Source organism: Antedon mediterranea, chromosome 10, assembly GCF_964355755.1.
Source record: "Antedon mediterranea chromosome 10, ecAntMedi1.1, whole genome shotgun sequence".
In the NCBI taxonomy this organism is placed as follows: domain Eukaryota; kingdom Metazoa; phylum Echinodermata; class Crinoidea; order Comatulida; family Antedonidae; genus Antedon; species Antedon mediterranea.
In genome coordinates this window covers 15,887,153-15,908,602 of record NC_092679.1, presented here as the reverse complement: position 1 = coordinate 15,908,602, position 21,450 = coordinate 15,887,153, and the positions used below count along the sequence as shown (strand labels likewise).

The following is a 21,450-nucleotide window of genomic DNA, read 5'->3' as shown; positions in this document are numbered from 1 at the left end:
GCCAGTTGAATTTCGCCATTTTCCAGCCGTAAAACGAAGCTTGGTACCTTTATTGTACATCTCTTTTACTTGTGATCTCCATTTCTTTTTTTCCAGTAGATCGGCAGCAATAAGATCATCTATGATATAAAATTTCTGGCTATCTAGCGCAGAACTTCGTTGTTTCATAACTTCAATCTTAGAAGCGTATGAGAGAAAACGGGCAATGATATGCCTTGGCTTGCCGTTCATACTTTTACCATCTCGGTGGGCCCGTTCGATTGTTGGCCTGGGATCGAGTGTGAAAAAATCGGAAAGAATGTTCTCAAAGATTAACTTACAGTTTTCTTTTGTGTTCTCTTCCACACCAACAATTCTTACGTTATTACGACGAGAAAAGCGTTCCGTCTTGTTAATTTTTGCCAACAGGTCAGTTGTACTACCTTGTAAATTAGCAACTGTTGTTGTCAGCTCTGTGACAGTCGTTTTTATTTCCTTGTTTTCATCTTCAAGGGCATCTATTCTAGCAGAATTAAACGATATTGCTTCGTAAAGCTCAGCTTTATTAGATTCTTGGCCTTTTAAAATCGATTCAAGTTTTTTTTTAACAAACGATTCAAACGATAGCTGGTCTTCGCTTTCGAATTCAGCGGGCTTGGTATTTGCTCGTGTAGATCGTGACATGGCTTGTCGTGATTGGCCTAGAGAAAATTAGTATGCTAAGTAGTGCGTTTCAGGAGCTCGTTGTGTAAGCGTCTTACTCCGATCGAATCATGGTGACTAATTAGATTTATTAAATAAAGCATCATACATTATCCACTCTCCATATTCCGATTTAGATATTTTTGTTTAGCCAATTAAATACCCATTGGTTTTGTTCTCACCACTTGTTTAGTTTCATTTCAACTTTATGACCAGTTTGTAGTTAGCCATTCTTTCCTGTTAATCTCTGACCCTTAAAAATCAGGAATTCCAATGTAGTAAGCTTTTAATAATTGTAAGAAAATCCAGTTGTTGGTGAAAGTCGGTCTTGTAAGCTGAACTATTGGAATGTTGGTACAGGTACAGTAGGATTGGCCAAAAAGAAAATATCAATCCGCACGCAATGCATGTTGGGATTTATATCGGGCTGTTTATTAGAATCGACTTATTTTTCACATTTTTACCGTTTAAAGACGAACGAAGATATCGCAATAGGACCATAGTATTTATTTTTACATAAATATAGTTTGTGACTAATTAGATCTTAAAAACAACGTAGGAAATGGGGCTTCACAGTATAAGTATGTGGTTTGATGAGAATTAGCTACATGTAAATAACTCCATTCTTTCAGTTAGAAGTGTTGAAATGTATGGAGAGATGACCTTACCACCAGCACCTATTTATCAATTCTAATAGGTAGAAGGTGACAAAAATTAGGCTATATCATACCTCAAATTACCTATGCAATCACACGTGTTGATTGACATTCATTTCATTAGAGGTCAGTAAATCAAATACTGTAGAACACTGGTCCAAATTAGCTTCAGAGTAAAACCTCAAAACAATTTATTCTGCTGGCTTAATAAACTCAAGGGAAAGTGTTACACTGTCCTTTTAAAAACCTACCAATCATTTTATAAAGTTGGCCAGATGGTGTAAATTTATCTTGCCATTGGAATAATATTGACAGAGTATAGAGGAACTATTTTCTGTACATGTAGACTGTTTAGTTTAGTCCTAGTACGGTAATAGAACTTTAGGCTGAGTTTAGGAACTTTAGGCCTTGTTTAAGAACTTTGATAGACCTTGTGTAAGAACTTTAGGCCTAGGGTAAGAACGTTAGGCCTTGTGAAAGAACTTTAGGCCTTGTGAAAGAACTTTAGGCCTAGGGTAAGAACGTTAGGCCTAGGGTAAGAACTTTAGGCTTAGGGTAAGAACGTTAGGCCTAGGGTAAGAACTTTATACTTGTGATGGAAGTACTGTAGAAGAAAAGAAGAAGTTGTACTGTAAGGGCTTTTGATGGGTCGTCGTAATGCAAACTTTTGCCTAGGCCTAGTACAAATATATGCCTGCATCCTTTCTGAACAAGTAGTAGAATTGATTTATAGCCTTAAAATGTATGGATATGAGGATATGAAATGCATTCTTTTATGGCCAACTGCAATAAAATCTGTAAACTCTGTCGCCATGAGCAATGCCTTCGTCAGTTTATTGGATATGTCCGTCGAGGTTGCGTTGTAAACTGTGTCAGGACGATTCTACAGTATTTATTCTCAGAATATTGCGTTGTGTATAAAGAAAATGAGGCATTCATTTCATGTCTGTGGTAAATGTTAAAACATGGAATGACAGATGCATTATGAATGTTGTACTTGTAGTCATGGTTCTTTTAATATAGATAATGCTACAGTGACCGTCAGTTACATTAGCAGGTTACCTACAGTTTGCATCAAAATTATAACGTATACTGTAGATTTGATAGTGGGCTTTTATATTTGAGGTGGGCTTTGAGATTGGATTTTTAGTACTGTATACAGAGAGTAAGTGTTATACTGTAATGGGAGTTTTATTCATAATAAAGTGAGTTTAAATTAAAGAGTTTGCTTATATTTGAGACGGGCATTAAGGGTTTGTTTTAGGACTAGTTTACATCCTGAGAGAAATTTTACTTATAGCAATATAATAAATGCAAAACTTGATTGACGACCTAAATCATGTATAGAAAGCGCCAGTAATTTTTAGTACTATGCTTTTATATTGCCCATAAAAATGTAATATATTGTTAATTGCATATTTTGTGGCTGTTTTATACATACATCATTGCTCTATTTCGGATTATCTAGGTTAATGTATTTGACAATTTGTTCATCATTTATGTTATATGCCTAGTAATTTTTTTTTATTTGAATTCTGAGAACCAAAATACATCATCTATGGTAATTCCTAGATCTAGGCGATGACTGGCTGCAACACAATCAGTTCCACACCCCTAATAACATACGCCTCGTGCCACAGACAATATGTACATAGTAGTATACAGTAATGTTGGTATTTGTAGCAGCCAGACATAAGATCAAAGGACTTTCAAGTTCCTATTTTGGAAAGGCAAGTTCAGTGTCCTGTTGTTAGATTGCCTTGCTCCTAGGTTGTTGGTTGTCATATAGTATATATAATGCGACATTGACGTTATCCAAATTCCTTCACTTGCACTGATAAAGGGCTAGTGTTGCCTGAAAGCTCTGCTAACTTTTCTGACTTATCGTTTTGATTTAGCTTTTCGCTTTTTTTGTGTATCTCCATTGAGATCCAGCCTCTGATACCCACAGCACTGTCATTTTTTTCAGTTATTTGCCTTTGGATGGATATTATATATAATGCAACATTTACATAGCGCTATTTTAAGATCAGAGCGCTGTGGACTTAGATGTTACACCCTGTCAACAACATTCTTCTCCCATTGTGTCATACTGTAGGCACCCAACTACGACGCCATTACGTCTGTCCACGACAGTGTGTGTGAACTAGTACACCGGAGTAACCCCCTACTCGTCTCGAAGGATGTACTAGGTTCTTTAAAGTGCACACAAGCATCACAAATATAAAGCTTTTTATTGTTTGTCGATTATATGCCTTGTAATTCAATATTTTTCATGGAAATCAAAATGATTTGCTTTATAGCCATCATATTTTTATATTCTTATTTTGTAGAGCATCATAACTATTTGGGTATTGATGATCAACTTGGACCATTGGCAATCAGTATTAAGCGAGAAAAACTAGAAGAGGAAGACAACTCAACAGATAATAAGGAAACAACACACTATCAATATAGGGTTATTGTCAGAACAAGTGAAGTAAGTCAATCACTTGCACTTAAAATATTGATATTCTACTATTACACGTACAAATGTAACAAAATGATCCAAATTATTTGTTACATACGGTAAAGGAATCTCGAGATTCTACCACAGCTGCTAATTCACTTTTTTGTTGAGTAGAACAGTAAATCTTTGGACCTGTTCAGACCTACAGAGTTATGCTTTTGTATCATACGCGGCATACAACTCCATAGGTCTGATCCAGGAAAAGTTTAGTGGAAGCCACCTTTTATGACACTGATCTTTCGTTCGTCACAACAGCTCAAGGTACGATACGAAAGTCTTGCATCAACGATTTTTACCTCCAACTAATCAAATTTACTCCTGCATACCATGTTTGCCCAAATTGGTGACACTTTAGTTTCCAACGAAAGCATTAGATAAGTGTGTCCGAACACTTTGCTGTTACAACGCTAATTATAATATGTCATTGCTTACGATACGAAAGCATAACTCCATGAAAATAATCGCATTATTTGTATATATTCAGTATATACCTGTACAGTAGATTTACAGTTTTCATTTATATTTAGAATTTTTGGGTTTTTTTTCCATTACCCACAAAAATCATTATTCGTTTCAGCTTACCGTTTTGCGAGGAAGTGTATCAGAAGAATTGATTCCCTCTTCATCGAAACACAACACATCACGGAGTCTACCACATCGTGATATATTAGAATTTATTATACCGGACGTTAATTTGTCGTGTTTAAGACTCGCAACCAACGCACCGAAGATGATAGACAACTTAATGAAGATTGATGAACAGGCAGTACGTGTATAAATTGTGTTCTACCTTTTTACACATTACAACATCTAGTTTTAACAACAAATGCTCAACTTCCAATTTACACACATTTTTTCTTACAATGAATATGCTCTTCAATCATCACTACATTTATAGTATTTGGTTTTTTTCAAAATGATTATTCTAATATTTCAATATTTATAATGGCTTTCTTTTGAAATTCTTGATTGAATACTAAAGGGTTTATTTAAATCAAGCCTTATGTAGTGCAGTGGACCATGTCTGTATCCAGTTTTATAGCAGGCCGTGTGTGTACTTGTAGCAGGCCATTTGTGTAGCAGGCCATGCATGGCAGTGTAGCAGGCCTGTGTGACATTGTAGCAGGCCATGTGTGTGACAGCGTAGCAGGCCATGTGTTACAGTGTAGCAGGCCATGTGTGACGGTGTAGCAGGCCATGTATGACAGGGTAGCAGGCCATGTCCATGTATGACAGTGTAGCAGGCCATGTATGACGGTGTAGCAAGCCATGTATGACAGTGTAGCAGGCCATGTCCATGTATGACAGTGTAGCAGGCCATGTCCATGTATGACAGTGTAGCAGGCCATGTGTGACAGTGTAGCAGGCCATGTGCATATATGACTGTAGCAGGCCATGTGTGACAGTGTAGCAGGCCATGTGCATGTATGACAGTGTAGCAGGTTATGTGTGACAGTGTAGCAGGCCATGTCCATGTATGACAGTGTCGCAGGCCATGTCCATGTATGACAGTGTCGCAGGCCATGTTTTAAAGTGTAGCAGGCCATGTGTTAGAGTGTAGCAGGCCATGTCCATGTATGACAGTGTAGCAGGCCATGTGTGACAGTGTAGCTGGTCATGTCCATGTATGACAGTGTATCAGGCCATGTGTGACAGTGTAGCTGGCCATGTGTGACAGTGTAGCTGGTCATGTCCATGTATGACAGTGTAGCAGGCCATGTGTGAAATTGTAGCAATGTGTGTAGCAGGGCATTTTTGTCAGGCCATGTACGACAGTGTAACCATGTGTATATTTAGCATTTGTTCGGTGGATGGTATGTGTATGGCAACGTGTTATAAACTTGGTCTACGCGTGTATTATACCATGCATTATAAAACCGTATGTATGAAAGAGTATCGAATTTAAGGAAAATTAGGTTTGAATTCTGTGAAAGTTAAAATTATATTCAAATAATGAATTGTATTTGATCATATAAAGTAATACTATTATGTGCCTATTCGTCCAAACATCCTTTAATTATTAACATTATTCGTAATATATATGTAAATATACGTAAAATCTTTTTTGCTCATATAGTTACCATCATAATGTATATCTTATGTCAGTGACTCATACTTAAATGATATTATAATCCCTGATACCCTAAAACCTATCACGACGCACCCTCCTTACTTAACTTATAAGAGGATGTAAACCGCACTATGAAAATATTTAAATATCATAACCTTTAGGACGACTGCTTGTCCTCTAAATTGGAAATTAAGCTGTTGAGCGTTGGGTAATGATTTTCTAAGCCCTCTAAGCTGCGTAAATTGAATTTCTAAAAGAAAAAATCATGTTTCTGACAGTTACAGCAGCAATGCCTTTTAAATTTTTTATTGTTTTGATAGATTGTAATATGATGCTAATTGTTTTTCCGTCAGTCCTATTAAACCAGTAATATAATTCATGAAGCTGAATATTATATACAAATGTATCGTATGTATTACATAAACCTGATCTCTCGCTGACAAATAATTATTGGTGTTATTTTATAATAGGAAATAAAAACTTTATTTAATTTTCACTGTTTTTTGCCATAATTTGTTGTAAAAAAGGCTATAAAAATGGCTAGTATGCACAGTGCTCCTTGACACTAACAGCTAACATGAATTATTAAAGATATATTGTTCCTCTTGAATATTTTTTCAAGTTTGTTGTTGAATATGCCAATGTAATGTCACCTAATAGTTATTCACTTTTACCAAAAACTGGAATAAAAAAATTATTTACCTGAAAAAAATGTAATTTAAAGCAACCAATACTTAAATTGTCTGTCAGACAATGGTTAGGGATATATTAATCTTCAATTTTCATGTTTTTGGGTAAAAATACATCTTTAACTATTTAGATCTAAATCTATTTTTGACAGATTATTTTGCTCCCCATTTAAAAAATCCTGGAACATACTTTAATAAATCCTTATCAATATTATTAACTATTATTTTTTGATTTTATGTCATATCTAGTACTTTGATTAATGTTTTGATATTTATTTAAGTAAAATAAACAAAATATCTTGTGTGTTTTTTCAGATAAGCAAGAAATATAAAATTGGAATTTTGTTTTGCAAAGCAGAGCAGAATACAGAGGAAGAAATGTACAATAATGGTAATGTCCATATTTAATGTTTTCTTGAATACAGTTAAAGCCATAGGGGAAGCCGTACTAAGGGAAAGCCATACTAAGGGGAAGCTGTACTGAAGGGAAAGCCATACTAAAGGGAAAGCCATACTAAGGGGAGGCTGTATTATTAGGGAAAGCCATACTAAGGGGAAGCTGTACTAAAGGGAAAGCCATACTAAGGGGAGGCTGTATTATTAGGGAAAGCCATACTAAGGGGAAGCTGTACTAAAGGGAAAGCCATACTAAGGGGAAGCTGTACTATTAGGGAAAGCCATACTAAGGGGAAGCTGTACTGAAGGGAAAGCCATACTAAGGGGAGGCTGTACTATTAGGGAAAGCCATACTAAGGGGAGGCTGTACTATTAGGGAAAGCCATACTAAGGGGAGGCTGTACTATTAGGGAAAGCCATACTAAGGGGAGGCTGTACTATTAGGGAAAGCCATACTAAGGGGAGGCTGTACTATTAGGGAAAGCCATACTAAAGGGAGGCTGTACTATTAGGGAAAGCCATACTAAGGGGAAGCTGTACTAAAGGGAAAGCCATACTAAGGGGAGGCTGTATTATTAGGGAAAGCCATACTAAGGGGAAGCTGTACTAAAGGGAAAGCCATACTAAGGGGAGGCTGTATTATTAGGGAAAGCCATACTAAGGGGAAGCTGTACTAAAGGGAAAGCCATACTAAGGGGAAGCTGTACTATTAGGGAAAGCCATACTAAGGGGAAGCTGTACTGAAGGGAAAGCCATACTAAGGGGAGGCTGTACTAAAGGGAAAGCCATACTAAGGGGAGGCTGTATTATTAGGGAAAGCCATACAAAGGGGAAGCTGTACTAAAGGGAAAGCCATACTAAGGGGAGGCTGTACTATTAGGGAAAGCCATACTAAGGGGAGGCTGTATTATTAGGGAAAGCCATACTAAGGGGAAGCTGTACTGAAGGGAAAGCCATACTAAGGGGAAGCTGTACTGAAGGGAAAGCCATACTAAGGGGAAGCTGTACTAAGGGAAAGCCATACTAAAGGGAGGCTGTACTAAAGGGAAAGCCATACTAAGGGGAAGCTGTACTAAAGGGAAAGCCATACTAAGGGGAAGCTGTACTAAAGGGAAAGCCATACTAAGGGGAAGCTGTACTAAAGGGAAAGCCATACTAAGGGGAGGCTGTACTATTAGGGAAAGCCATACTAAGGGGAAGCTGTACTAAAGGGAAAGCCATACTAAGGGGAAGCTGTACTGAAGGGAAAGCCATACTAAAGGGAGGCTGTACTAAAGGGAAAGCCATACTAAAGGGAGGCTGTACTAAAGGGAAAGCCATACTAAGGGGAGGCTGTACTATTAGGGAAAGCCATACTAAGGGGAAGCTGTACTAAAGGGAAAGCCATACTAAGGGGAAGCTGTACTATTAGGGAAAGCCATACTAAGGGGAGGCTGTACTAAAGGGAAAGCCATACTAAGGGGAGGCTGTACTATTAGGGAAAGCCATACTAAAGGGAAGCTCTACTAAGGAGAACCTCTATTAAGGGGAAGCCCTAGTAGTCTAGAGGAAGCTCTACTAAGGAGAAGCCATAATAAGGGAAGGCTCTACTAAGGAGAACTTCCATTAAGGGGAAGTCCTAGTAGTCTACTAAGAGGAAGCGTACTATTTTATGGGAAGCCATACTAAGGGGAATCTCTACTAAGGGAAAGCTCTACTAACGGGTAGCTCTACTAAAGGGGAACCCTACTAAAGAGACACCTTTCAACCCAACAAAATGTCTCCTAAATATGGATTTCCACTGCTGACTACAAATAAATTGCCCCAATGGTGTGTCCCAAATGAAATTCTTTCTACTGTAGTTGGTGTGTTTTACTATTTATTGTTTAAAAAAAAAAAAAATTTTTATAAACAGCTAGTTATATATATATATATTTATAGTGTTGCCCGAAAGCTCTGCTAACTTTTCTGGCTGTTTTACTTATCGTTTTGATTTAGCTTTTTGCTTTTTTTGTTGTATCTCCATTGAGATCAAGCCACTTTTTACCCACAGCATTGTCATTTTTTCAGTAATTTGCCTTTGGATTTATATATTTATTTTGTCATTTATTTTATACGCATCGAACAGTGGGAAATTACAGGATGGATAAAAAAATTTTTTTTTTTTTAATAATTTATTATTAAACTAAGTCTCATTCGAGGCTTAGGGAGTGGAGTAGAAAGATTTGTGAGTTACAACCCTGGCACTAGGTCAGGATTGAACCCTGGGATTGGAAGGTAAGCTAGTAGCTCCACTACTATGAATACATGCAATTTAAATTATATGAAAAAAAATAGAATAATGGTGCAAGTATTTTAATAATGTCACATAAATTATATATAATAGTCTATCAAGGTTTTTCAAAATTGCTTTTGGATTCATAATATAGAGGCAACAAATCATAAAAACTAGGCCACCTTTAAACCAAACTCATTTTGAATTTGCATCTGATGTCTATAATGAAAGTGTTTATCAATTATAGTAAAAAAATATCTTGAAAAAAATGATTAATAACTCACCATCTGGCTTGCTAAAGCTAAATTATGTTTTTTTAATAGAAATTTTGTCTTTAAATTTATGTGGATTGTTTTTATGAGAATTTTTTTTTATCATACAAATTATTTTAATGCAAACCCAGTGTTTATTTTCTTACAAAACAAAACTTGAACTAAATTAATTAAAAGTGGATAGAAAAACTGAAGAAGGAATGCCAAATTAGTAAAAGTAAATTTCAGATATATTTTGCAGTGAGCTTGTATTTATGTGCGATTTCAAGGTTTTGTAATTAGTAATTTTTGTTCACTTTCTTCTTTCTTCCAGAATTTGGAAGTCCCGCATTTGAGGAGTTTCTCGATTGTCTTGGAACGAAGGTTCGCTTAAAGGATTTTGAAAAGTTCAGAGCACAATTGGACAATAAATGTAAGTAAAGGTGTATCCATGTTAGACAGTGATTGAACGATAGTTGCGCTTAAGTTACGTTGTCCTCTCAATCTAGTATGATCAGAAGAATTATAATATTAAACAAAAGAAAAGGTTGAAAATATGATTTGTTGATTTTTAAGCTACCTATTCATTCTGTTACTCTCAAATCTGCATGTCTTGGGCATGGTGTGACTGTGAGCTCCAACACTAGCACGCTTCCGTTTTGGGATGATAAACATAAGGTTATTATTTTGATATAAAGTTTGCAATACACCACGTATATATGTAGTTTTTATCAGTATACTTTGATCGACCTCGGGACTAAGAATAGTAATTTATACAATCGAATACTCAGTATCCATGCATATAAGCATAATAAGTATTCACTATTCTATTCATTATCAAGACTATACTGTCTTGTTTAAACGTTCACCATTTGTCTACGGTCCCAAAATGACACTCGAGGACGAAAGCGCCACTAATTTATATATTTTGTAAAGAAACAATGCTTGTGCAGTGCACTATAAAATATGTGTGGAGTAATCTTTTTAATTTAACTCACTATATGCGCATCACTTGTTATGTGCCATATTATTATTATTATTATTCTTGTTTTTTATTGACAACTGGGGATAACAGTGTCCAACATGGCACACAACTAGTAAAGCACAAGCATGACATACATGGCAGTGAAGAATAGGTCGAGCATGTTTCAATATTTTCTCCCACGTATTTCACTTTACTTTACTGCATTCCTGTGACCTAAATTTTTCACTACTAAATTGCTTCTTCATCGTCGTGCAATGTGTGTCCACAAATGGGAAATTTTCTCTGAAAGCTAAAATTGTCTTGGCCATTAAGTTAACACGGCCATTTTGGTTGAATGCGAGAGGTGAAACTAATTAGCATAATTTACCAAACAAAATAATGTTTGTTTTTGTCTTTGCAGGTGATTCCACTGGTACACATTCCTTATATGCCACATACCAAGACATTGAGATTATGTTCCATGTATCAACTATGCTTCCATTTTCCAACAGTAACAAACAACAGGTAAAAGAGAGATTTTTACAACCCTTCTTTTTTGTTGGGAAACCCCTAATAGGGAGATAACGGAGGTTAATATATTTGTTATATGTTATATATAACACTACAGCCAACCTCTATTCAGGGGACACTCCTATTAAGGGAACATTTTTTGGGGTCCTGAAGGTATCTTTTCCTCTACAGAAGATTTAAAAAATGTTGTTTTTTGGTTTTTTTAAATTTTTTATTTCCTGTATTTCATTTCATAAAACAATATAAATTACTGTACTTGGTTAAATTACGAATTAATACAAAATAATAATAAAGTAAGATAAAGTAAAGATTTAAAAAATGTACTTTCCTTGAGAGGTCACCTTATAGTGCATTCATTTAGTATGTATGAACAAATTTAAATGTGTTTACAATATTTATTTTTAGATTGATTTATTTTTGTATATTTACAATACATTTTAAGCTTTGCTTTATAGTTTAGTTATTTAGTTGCTAATTAGTCTTGTTCTGTTCTAAAAATACTAATACAGTAATATACAAGGTAATATAAACCTCATTAAAACTATGTTAATGAATTGAATCTTGTGTGTCGCTCATCATTGACCAAACTGTCAGTGTAATTGCTTTGGATATTAGGTTTGTTTATATTACTTACAGTATTTAAATAGGAGCCTATTTGCTTGATAATCATGTGGTTATCACATATTATTTTTTCATTTTTTTGGTAGTGACAATATTAGTTTGTTTTCTTCTTATTCTAGTTTGCTTTTAAATAACTCACATTAGCTATAATAATTATCTTAAAGAATAAGTCCTTCAATTCCATTTAGATTAGTTTATAAGATCCAACTATTGATAGAAAAATAAATTACGCACTTAGAAACTGATCAAAATTCAAACATACAAAGTAAATGATATATCCTCTTGTCATATCTGCCTTAAACATAAAGCTTGCAGGGTGGGCTTATCAACCAGAACATATAGATATTATACCAGAATAAAGAGTTACTTTGTATGGTAGGCTTATACAAGAATCTAATTTCATGGCATATGTATGACATACAGAAAAAAGTCTATAAAGTATAATATTTTTATAATATGCTATAATATGCCACCATGTATTCAAATTCACTATTTTCACATTAATTGTGTCCTCATAGGGGATAGGGGCGTGCCTTTACAGCTACCTAAGACTGAATATAAAAGACTAGCATATAAAGGTGTATTTAGATGGAATAATCTTGGTGTTGACATTCACTAGTCTACAACTCTTCAATTGTTTAAACAAACTTCATTAAAACTTTTAAATAATATACATTTTTATAGTGAACATATTTTTGACATTTTAGAACAACGGACCTTCGTAGTGGTTAAATAAAGTTGAATTGAACTGAGTACTACTCTACATGTTACTAAAATATGGTTTAGTATTAAAAGCAGGTGATACGCTCACTCATGCATACTATTAGCAATTGGGAATTGTTGTAGTTAATGTTCTATATTCATGTTTACAAACTACTCATTATTTTTCCATCATTTTGTCATAAAACTGCTGTAGTGTGGAAAAAAACACCCAGTTTATTAACACCATATTTCTTTATTTGGCGACAAGTCTATAGTTTTATTAGTTGTAAACAATTTTATGTGATGCATGTTGTTTACCATAGTATTAATAATTATCTAGATAAACAAAAATGTTAAATTTTATAGATGGATAATAATTTTATTCGTCTATTTGTAATATAAATTTTTATAGATAGTTTATTATATATCATTGTTGTTACTTTGGGAGTACGGAACCTGAACTCTTGTTATAGTGATTATTATTATTTATTGCCAAAAAACCAGTTACAAACATACAAAAACACTGAAACTAAGGGAGTAGGCAGGAACCTAAAAGTGAACCTAATCACTATAACAAGAGTTCAGGTTCCGTACTCCCAAAGTAACAACAATGATATATAATAAACTATCTATAAAAATTTATATTACAAATAGACGAATAAAATTATTATCTATCTATAAAATTTAACATTTTTGTTTATCTAGATAATTATTAATACTATGCTAAACAACATGCATCATGTTGTAATAATCTTTTCTTCCACAACATTCTTAACAGGAGCGGATCCAGAGGGAGGAGGTTTGTAGGCCCCGGCCCCTAAATTTCGCAAATTGTAATGAAAAAGACATCCATTAAGGCCGGCCCTTCATGTCACCATTTTTACGCTATTGGGCCTCCCTATTCAAAATCCTGGATCCGCCGCTGTATTAGGAAAATATTGTCAATAATTGATTAATTTATCAGTTTTATATACTTATGCCTATTGAAATCTGTCGCTATCAAAAATAAAATTAAAAAAGACTGAACATATATTAAGAATTCTATGTTTTGATGTATTTGATCATATTAAAAAATCTGATTCATCTTTTACTCTAAAATATGTAAAATTTATTTATATATGGTAAAAGATTCTTGAAAATTATTGAATTCGCAATATAATGTTCTTTCTTTATTGGAGTTTACATATATTTAATTTAATTTTAAATTCAGTGGAAATTATTTAACTCATTGACTTAAATTTATGTTACAGTTATTGAGAAAAAGACATATAGGAAATGACATAGCCACAATCATTTTTCAAGAACCAGGGGCAAAGCCGTTCTCACCGATAACGATTCGCTCACAGTTCCAGCACGTGTTCGTCATCGTGCGGGCACATGAACCGAACACGGAAAACGTGCGATACTCGTAAGTAGATTTAAGCATCAATACAATGGATGATGATAAATTAGACGATAAATAGGTCGGGTTTTGCTCATGTACGCGCTAACGCTGACTTGGAGTTCATGATTTCTGAAGGCTGTTTGATGATAGAGATACTTGTAAGAGCACTCAATTCTCTCCTTACGTATTTAGATATGCTTTAATATCGGAAAGATGATGAGGGAGGAATCGTTACTTGTACAAACATGAAATTAATTTGTCATATGGGAATATTCACAATACATAAATAATTGCATACATATTTGTTTTCTTTGCAACAATACAACATTTAATATTAGAAATATTATACTCTAGGGAAAAGTTGTTTTATCGAAGCTGACATCTGATTATGTTATTCTAATACCTCTGACTAAAATGGTTAATTTATGTTTTACCTAAAAACAAATAAAAACATTTTAAGTAATTAGTTTAATTAAGACAAGAATATTTTTACTTTATATAATCATGATTGCATCTATTTAATTTTAGATAGATTTAAATGAAAACGGAAAAATAATTATACTTGTATTTTCTGTAGTATTTAGAATCTCAATTCTATTAATTTTCCTCAGCAAGTATCAAAAGAAATTGTCATAAATGCTAAGTAGTTTTTTACCTTGGAAAATAGCATAACAATTACAAAATAAAATTGGTAAATCAGTACTGTATTTAAAATTTATTTACAATAATTGCAAAACAAATTTTAAATGATACATTTTTAGTGTAGCCTATAAATATGTAGTGTAGATATTTGGTCTTTTTGTTTTTTTGGTCAAGTCTTTAGAGACGTCTTTAATTGGAGAGAATCCTGTAATATTAGGTTTTTTATTAGAGTCACTTCAAATACATACTACCGGCTTAACTTTTATTTTGTGTTCTGGATCAAGTTTTTATTTTGAGCGGTCTTTAATTGGAGTGAAGCCTGTAATATTAGGTTTACTAAATCTTTGGTCTTTTATTAGAATCACTTCAACTACATACTACCAGTGTAACCTGTATTTTTTGTTCTTCTTGGTCAAGTTGTTACTTAGAGTGGTCTTTAATTAGAATCACTAGATAGTGGCTATTAGCCTCATTAAAATTAAATCTAATCTAATACAAAAACACGAATAATCAGTATAAGTATTGCTATATGATCTTAAAGGGATTAGCCAAATTAGATTAATTAGCTTATCTAATCTCTATCAATCCTTTAAACACCATATTACAAGTGGATTAATAACTAAATTCATTTTATCTTGGCAATTCTATCTGATATGAACACTGATGTTCTTTAGCTAAATAGTTTTTATAGTATTTTTCGCAGAACTAACAGGTCAAGTATACGCAATCACCTTAAGGCACATTAAAGCAAAATTTAGATTATCACTAATTGGCTTGTCCTTACGTTGTCTTAGTGCACACCTTATTAGCCGCTCCCTCTATTCTTGAGAGCTAATCGTCTGGTAAATTGGCTTGATCGTATTGTGTAGAATGCTGTAGGCAGCTGCTTTGCATTGTATAGTTATTTCATTGCATCTCATGTTACAGTAGATGACATGTGTATAAAAGTTCATGGTTGGATAAATGAGTAAAAGAAAATACATAAATTTGGTTGAGCAAGCTTACTTGTAATATATTTCCTATTTATTATATACCTTTACTTGAAACTCTTTGAGGTTGTGTTTGGCACAATTTTCTCAACTAGGTCGTTGAAAATACACTTGTATATGAAATTCATTTTAGTAGTAGTAAGCGCTTCCACATCAATTCTATTAGGTATATCAGTGTTCAAATCACTCTTTACGCTGTCGCTTTTCTCATATTTTTCCCAGCCATGATTCAGTATGTGCAAGGCGTACATGTTCACCTATTTTTCTCTTATTTTTCCTGGCCGTGATTCAGTATGTGGAAGGTGTACATGTTCTCCTATTTTTCTCGTATTTTTCCCGGCCGTGATTCAGTATGTGGAAGGCGTACATGTTAACATATTTTTCTCTTATTTTTCCCGACCGTGATTTACTATGTAGAAGGCGTACATGTTAATAGGTGAACAAAAGCCTAGAGCGCAAACAAATTGTATTAGTCTGCACTCAACAGTGACTACCGACTTTGTTATGAAGTTATGTTATGAAGCATATAGTAAAACTTCTATTCAGGGTGCACCACTATGCAGAGAACATCCCTATTCAGAGGACACTCTTTTTAAGAGGACAGTTTTTGTTAAGTGAACAATGTACAATATGTATTATAATACTAGTGCCAACCCGTATTCAGGGGACACCCCTATTAAGGGAACACTTTCCTGGGAAACAAACAAATAAACAATGTTTCAACACAACATTTAATTCTTATTTAGGGAGACACCCCTATTACGAGGACATGCCCACAATAATAAGACACTTACCTGGAAACAAAAATTGTGCAATATATAATTTAACAATACAGCCAACCGCTATTAAGGGTAATACTTTGTTGGGTCCCAAAGGGGTTGTACTATATAAGTGTATACCATTGTATACATTAATAATTCAACAATATTGTTATAGTGCATTTTATAATGACAATTCCATGCAATTACATCAAATTGTCTAATATATGTACACAAGCATATACAACATTCAACAATATTGTCTTCTGATGTCACTTTTGTATGCTTGACTTGTCTTTCAAATGCATACATATCATCATTTAACATTATTGCGTACAAATGTGTAATAAACATTTTCAAATCATCCACAACAATTTACCCAATAGATTGTATCTTGGATGATTAATCTTTATGGTGTGATTCAGTTTTATTACCCTATTATTTGTTCTAATATATTTTTGATAGAAAACATAACGTGTTTGTTAGTAGATAATTATTGTTGTTATTTCATATTTATTATCAGGGTGATGAAATCAGTCAGAAAAACGTGTACATTACTACAGTAGTACAGTATTTTGAGGCCTCGTGTACATTACTACAGTAGTACAGTATTTTGAGGCCCTGTGTACATTACTACAGTAGTACAGTATTTTGAAGCCCTGTGTACATTACTGCAGTAGTACAGTATTTTGAAGCCTTGTGTACATTACTACAGTAGTACAGTATTTTGAGGCCCCGTGTACATTACTACAGTAGTACAGTATTTTGAGGCCCTGTGTACATTACTACAGTAGTACAGTATTTTGAGGCCCTGTGTACATTACTACAGTAGTACAGTATTTTGAAGCCTTGTGTACATTACTACAGTAGTACAGTATTTTGAAGCCCTGTGTACATTACTACAGTAGTACAGTATTTTGAGGCCCCGTGTACATTACTACAGTAGTACAGTATTTTGAAGCCTTGTGTACATTACTACAGTAGTACAGTATTTTGAGGCCCCGTGTACATTACTACAGTAGTACAGTATTTTGAAGCCCTGTGTACATTACTACAGTAGTACATACAGTATTTTGAGGCCCCGTGTACATTACTGCAGTAGTACAGTATTTTGAAGCCCCGTGTACATTACTACAGTAGTACATACAGTATTTTGAGGCCCTGTGTACATTACTACAGTAGTACAGTATTTTGAAGCCCTGTGTACATTACTACAGTAGTACATACAGTATTTTGAGGCCCTGTGTACATTACTACAGTATTTTGCCATAACTTTTGATAGTGTGAATGCCCAATTATAAACATTTGATATACCAACTGGACAAATTTCTTATATAAATATTTATATAATTCATATTCTGATTCTGATTCAATCAGAAAATGATATCCAATTTAACTTGTCATATTTTTATGTGAGCTAAAGAAACAATTATTATTATTATTATTGATTATCTTATTTAAATATTGGATTTAATTTCAATTTAAATTCAAATGAAATTTTCTCTACGGATGAGGCAGTTCAAAATCAATTTAAATTGTGTTCAATGTTTTCATAACCCTTGACCCTTGACATTTGGCTTTTCATTTTATATTCTTATCATCATGTTTGAAATCGGCTTTAATATTTAAATATCTGCTCTAAAGTGCTTTTGTCAAGCCAACCTCTCAAATACACACGCTATGTTTAATTTTAATATTGATGTCCTTATTAACAAATTATGTTTCAGTTCCAATCGGGAAAAATTATGGGAAAATTATGATATAGATGAGTAAAAACAACTATATGAATTTAGAGAAGAATTGGAGAATAATTTTCTTTCTTTTCAATCTACATTTATGTTTAATAATAATAACAATTCAAGAAAGCACATAATTGTGCATTTATTTAAATTATTACATACCGTAAAAATGAATACTATTTTTGCATAACAGTTATGGCATAGAGGGTGCTATAATTATACAAACAAAAATGTTATCAAATATACAAATATAGTGATGCATTTTTCTCAATACATACTTACTTTTTCATAAATCAACTCAGGAAATTAATTGTCTATTCAGAGATCCGGTAATTTTTAATCTTATTTTAAATTTTAAATTGTTTCATTTTCTGTGGTAATTTTTGAGCAATAAGGTTTTTTTGCAATAGCTTGATTTAGCGAGGAACGTCATTGCACAATGCATGATAGGAAGGTTTAGGAGCAGACGTCACGATGCGTATGTACAAACAACAAATCATGTATGTATGTGTGTCATGACGTTTGCTCCCAAACCCTTGCCGTCCTGCGTCGCCCATGTTTTTTGCGATAAAACTTGTTCAAATGATTTTTCTGGTCTTATGGACAAATAAAACTGAACTAACATTACATCAAAATGTTTTTTTTTTATGTAGGGTTGCAGTTTCACGATCTAATGATGTTCCAGCTTTTGGACCTTATTATGGTGCAAATATGAAGTTTACAAAATCAGCTTCGTTCGCAGAATTTCTGCTTGCAAAAGGTATGTTTATAATTATGAAAAACATTGAATAAAACAAAAACAAGAAAAAAAGGTGAGATATTCAAAAGAAGATTATAAGTGATCGGCTCGTTTTTTGATATTGAAATTGTAAATCATCAAAGTTTGAAAAACAAATCTGAAAAATAATTTATATTCTAAAAAACGATGAAAACTAATCCTTTGAGCATGAGTTTTCATGAAAAGGGTGCTATAGAAATCTGGTAAATAAATAAATAAATCTGAATGTAAATTCTCTCCTTTCAGTCATAAATGGTGAAAATGCTGTTCACAAGTCAGAAAAATTTGTAGCCATGGCTACTCGAACTAGATTAGAGTACTTAAAGGATTTGGCTGAGAATTCTGTGACACAAACGACAATAGACTCCAGCAGCAAACTTGGAAAGTTTGCAATCTTTGATCGTAAGAAAGAAAAAATTGCACATAAAATACCACCTGATATGTCATTGAAGGGAGCCCTCGTGTGGTATGTTCAGGTAAGCATGTTCTTGCTGTTTCCATTCTATTGCAGTCTAGGAGAATGTAATTTTTTAAACCGTTTTTTTTTCTTTCAAAATGCATTACATTTTTCAAACTTACTTACAGGCAACGAAAATTTAAAATATAAAAAATGTCTATATATAATATATTGAATATGAAGTATAAAAAATTAAGATAAAATATTCCGCCCACCACCAACATGTATAAAAACTAACAGGAAATATAACACTGTTACTTGTTTTCTTGGATCTGATTTTGAAACTACTTTTTAACTAATCATGATAATCATATTTTAATCTTTTTTGTTAATTATCAATAAAAGGGCAAATGCATATTGTGTAGCCTAATTGTCTGTTGCACTTTAACAAAAGGTTTTCATTATCTCTGGTGAATTCTGGGTAAATCCTGTTTCTAATCCTCCAAATCCCATGTGTGCCATGTTTTCCCAACATGATCGTTCTAAGCTCGTCATCCAATAGTAATTTCCTCTTAAAATTTAACCGCTTAAATGTTCGTTGACCTATTTATTATTTAACCAAATTAAATTGACAATTTAGAGAGGAATAGCTGTATTAATTGTTGTTAAATGTAAATCGTTTGAGAATTAGTATTATTGAATATCCTGGTAAGAGGCTCAGTGGGTTTAAAGTCAGCTGACTTTCTAGACATCTGATTGGATAAAAAAAATCAGCTGAACCTTGCCAAACTTTGTCAATGGGTTTTTAAGTAAAGTATAAATTTCCTATGAAATTAAATAGTCTTGATTAAGTCAAATTTGATTAAAGCGTTTGTTTAAGTTTGGATTGATAATCCATTGATTAAATTGAATGCATCCAGTTTGTGAAATAACGGATCAGCAAATATTTCCTTAAATGAATATCCTATATTCTGATGTTATTTTGAGAAAATCTTTATACATCACAGTAGGGCAGCAAAGTGGTTGACCTCGCGAATTATTACCAAATCAAAATTTGAATTGCCGCCATCTTGGAATCGCGATAAAGCAAGTAGTGCGGAATTACAAAATGCAGCAAAAAAAATTTTCAATAACATTTAAATAGCATATACTGTACATACAATTAAATTTATATTAATAAAATTCAACAAAGGAGTTTACGAAAGATAGGCTACTTAAGAAATACTGCCGAGATCGGTTCCCCCACACGGCGTAGGGTACCGCAGTGCTAAGGGGCCTAGGTAGGAAAAAATCTGATTTTACCTATTAAACATGCTTGAACCAAGGCCATTTCAATATATATTATCCAGATTATATATCAAAACAAACTGATAAAAGGATTTGTTGATTTGCTTCTGATGAGAAAAGTGCCGGATTCATTTCGTTGACGGCGAATGAATACACGAATTTTCGCCATTTTCTAGCACTAGCCTTGGGTACCCAGACAGCTGATAACGATTATATTCGATTGTCCAGACGTCTCTGCTACTGGTGCTCAATACTACAGTATGTACCATGGACCTATAGGTCCATGGTATTACTGTACATATAGTACTGTATGTTTAGTTTTTGCTTTCTTTATGGCAAAATAAATATTAAATTTTTATTATTGCTTATTTTCCTTTAACTTTATCCAAGAAGAAGTACATATTATTATATATGCATATTACAGTCAAGTTGCAACTGCCACGAATCCACTCCACTTTGGTTACTAACTAAATAATTAATACTAATAGTATAACACTATAACTAACAAACAAATTAACAAGTTAATAAATTAACCACCATTAAATAATTTTATTTACACAAAAGTATTTTACATACAGTATAACATGTAATATCTTGTTTACATCGAAGTAAAATATGCCTATCAAACTATCTTGCTCAGGCTAAAATATCAAGTTACATATGTCAATATTCGAGTTAAATCATCGCGATAATAAAAATTTTAATTTTTTTTTTATTTTTAAAGACATCGGTTGCGTACATCAATTTACAAATATCAAAATAGCATTGTTTTTGCAGCACAAGATGAATCACAAGTCGGATAGTTTATTCTTAGAAACCTGAAAGAAAAAAAAACACCAATAATGAGCTATTCATAGTTAAATAATTTTAATGTCAACTTTAGTCATCCTAAATTTTGTCGCCATGATCACCTGTGTATATATATATCATACTATGTACGACCATCCAAATTACCTCATCCTACCTACAGTCCTTCCTAGCCTAGGCTACATTATTGTCATTATATATTTACAAACCTCCAACAGCCACAACGTATTTTCTTTTCTTTGGCAAAGCATTTCCCGTAATATAGTCCTAAATTAATTAAATAAATTGAAAGGTCTAGGCCTTTCTTTAAATATCCGACGATATATATCTATAATTCAGTGGAT

At 33.4% G+C, this 21,450-nt stretch overlaps 1 protein-coding gene across 6 annotated transcripts in view; it reads left to right on the top strand.

Annotated features, from left to right (window-relative positions):
- The window catches only part of LOC140060149 (signal-induced proliferation-associated 1-like protein 2), a 99,441-nt gene that overhangs the window by 33,503 nt on the left and 44,488 nt on the right, over window positions 1–21,450 (top strand). For all 6 annotated transcript variants that reach the window (XM_072106241.1, XM_072106240.1, XM_072106239.1 and 3 more), the window contains exons 4-11: window positions 3,671–3,816; window positions 4,424–4,612; window positions 6,922–6,997; window positions 9,842–9,940; window positions 10,893–10,996; window positions 13,576–13,733; window positions 18,491–18,597; window positions 18,862–19,091. In XM_072106241.1, coding sequence (XP_071962342.1) covers window positions 3,671–3,816; window positions 4,424–4,612; window positions 6,922–6,997; window positions 9,842–9,940; window positions 10,893–10,996; window positions 13,576–13,733; window positions 18,491–18,597; window positions 18,862–19,091 — 1,109 coding nt within the window. The remainder of the gene's footprint in view (window positions 1–3,670; window positions 3,817–4,423; window positions 4,613–6,921; window positions 6,998–9,841; window positions 9,941–10,892; window positions 10,997–13,575; window positions 13,734–18,490; window positions 18,598–18,861; window positions 19,092–21,450) is intronic.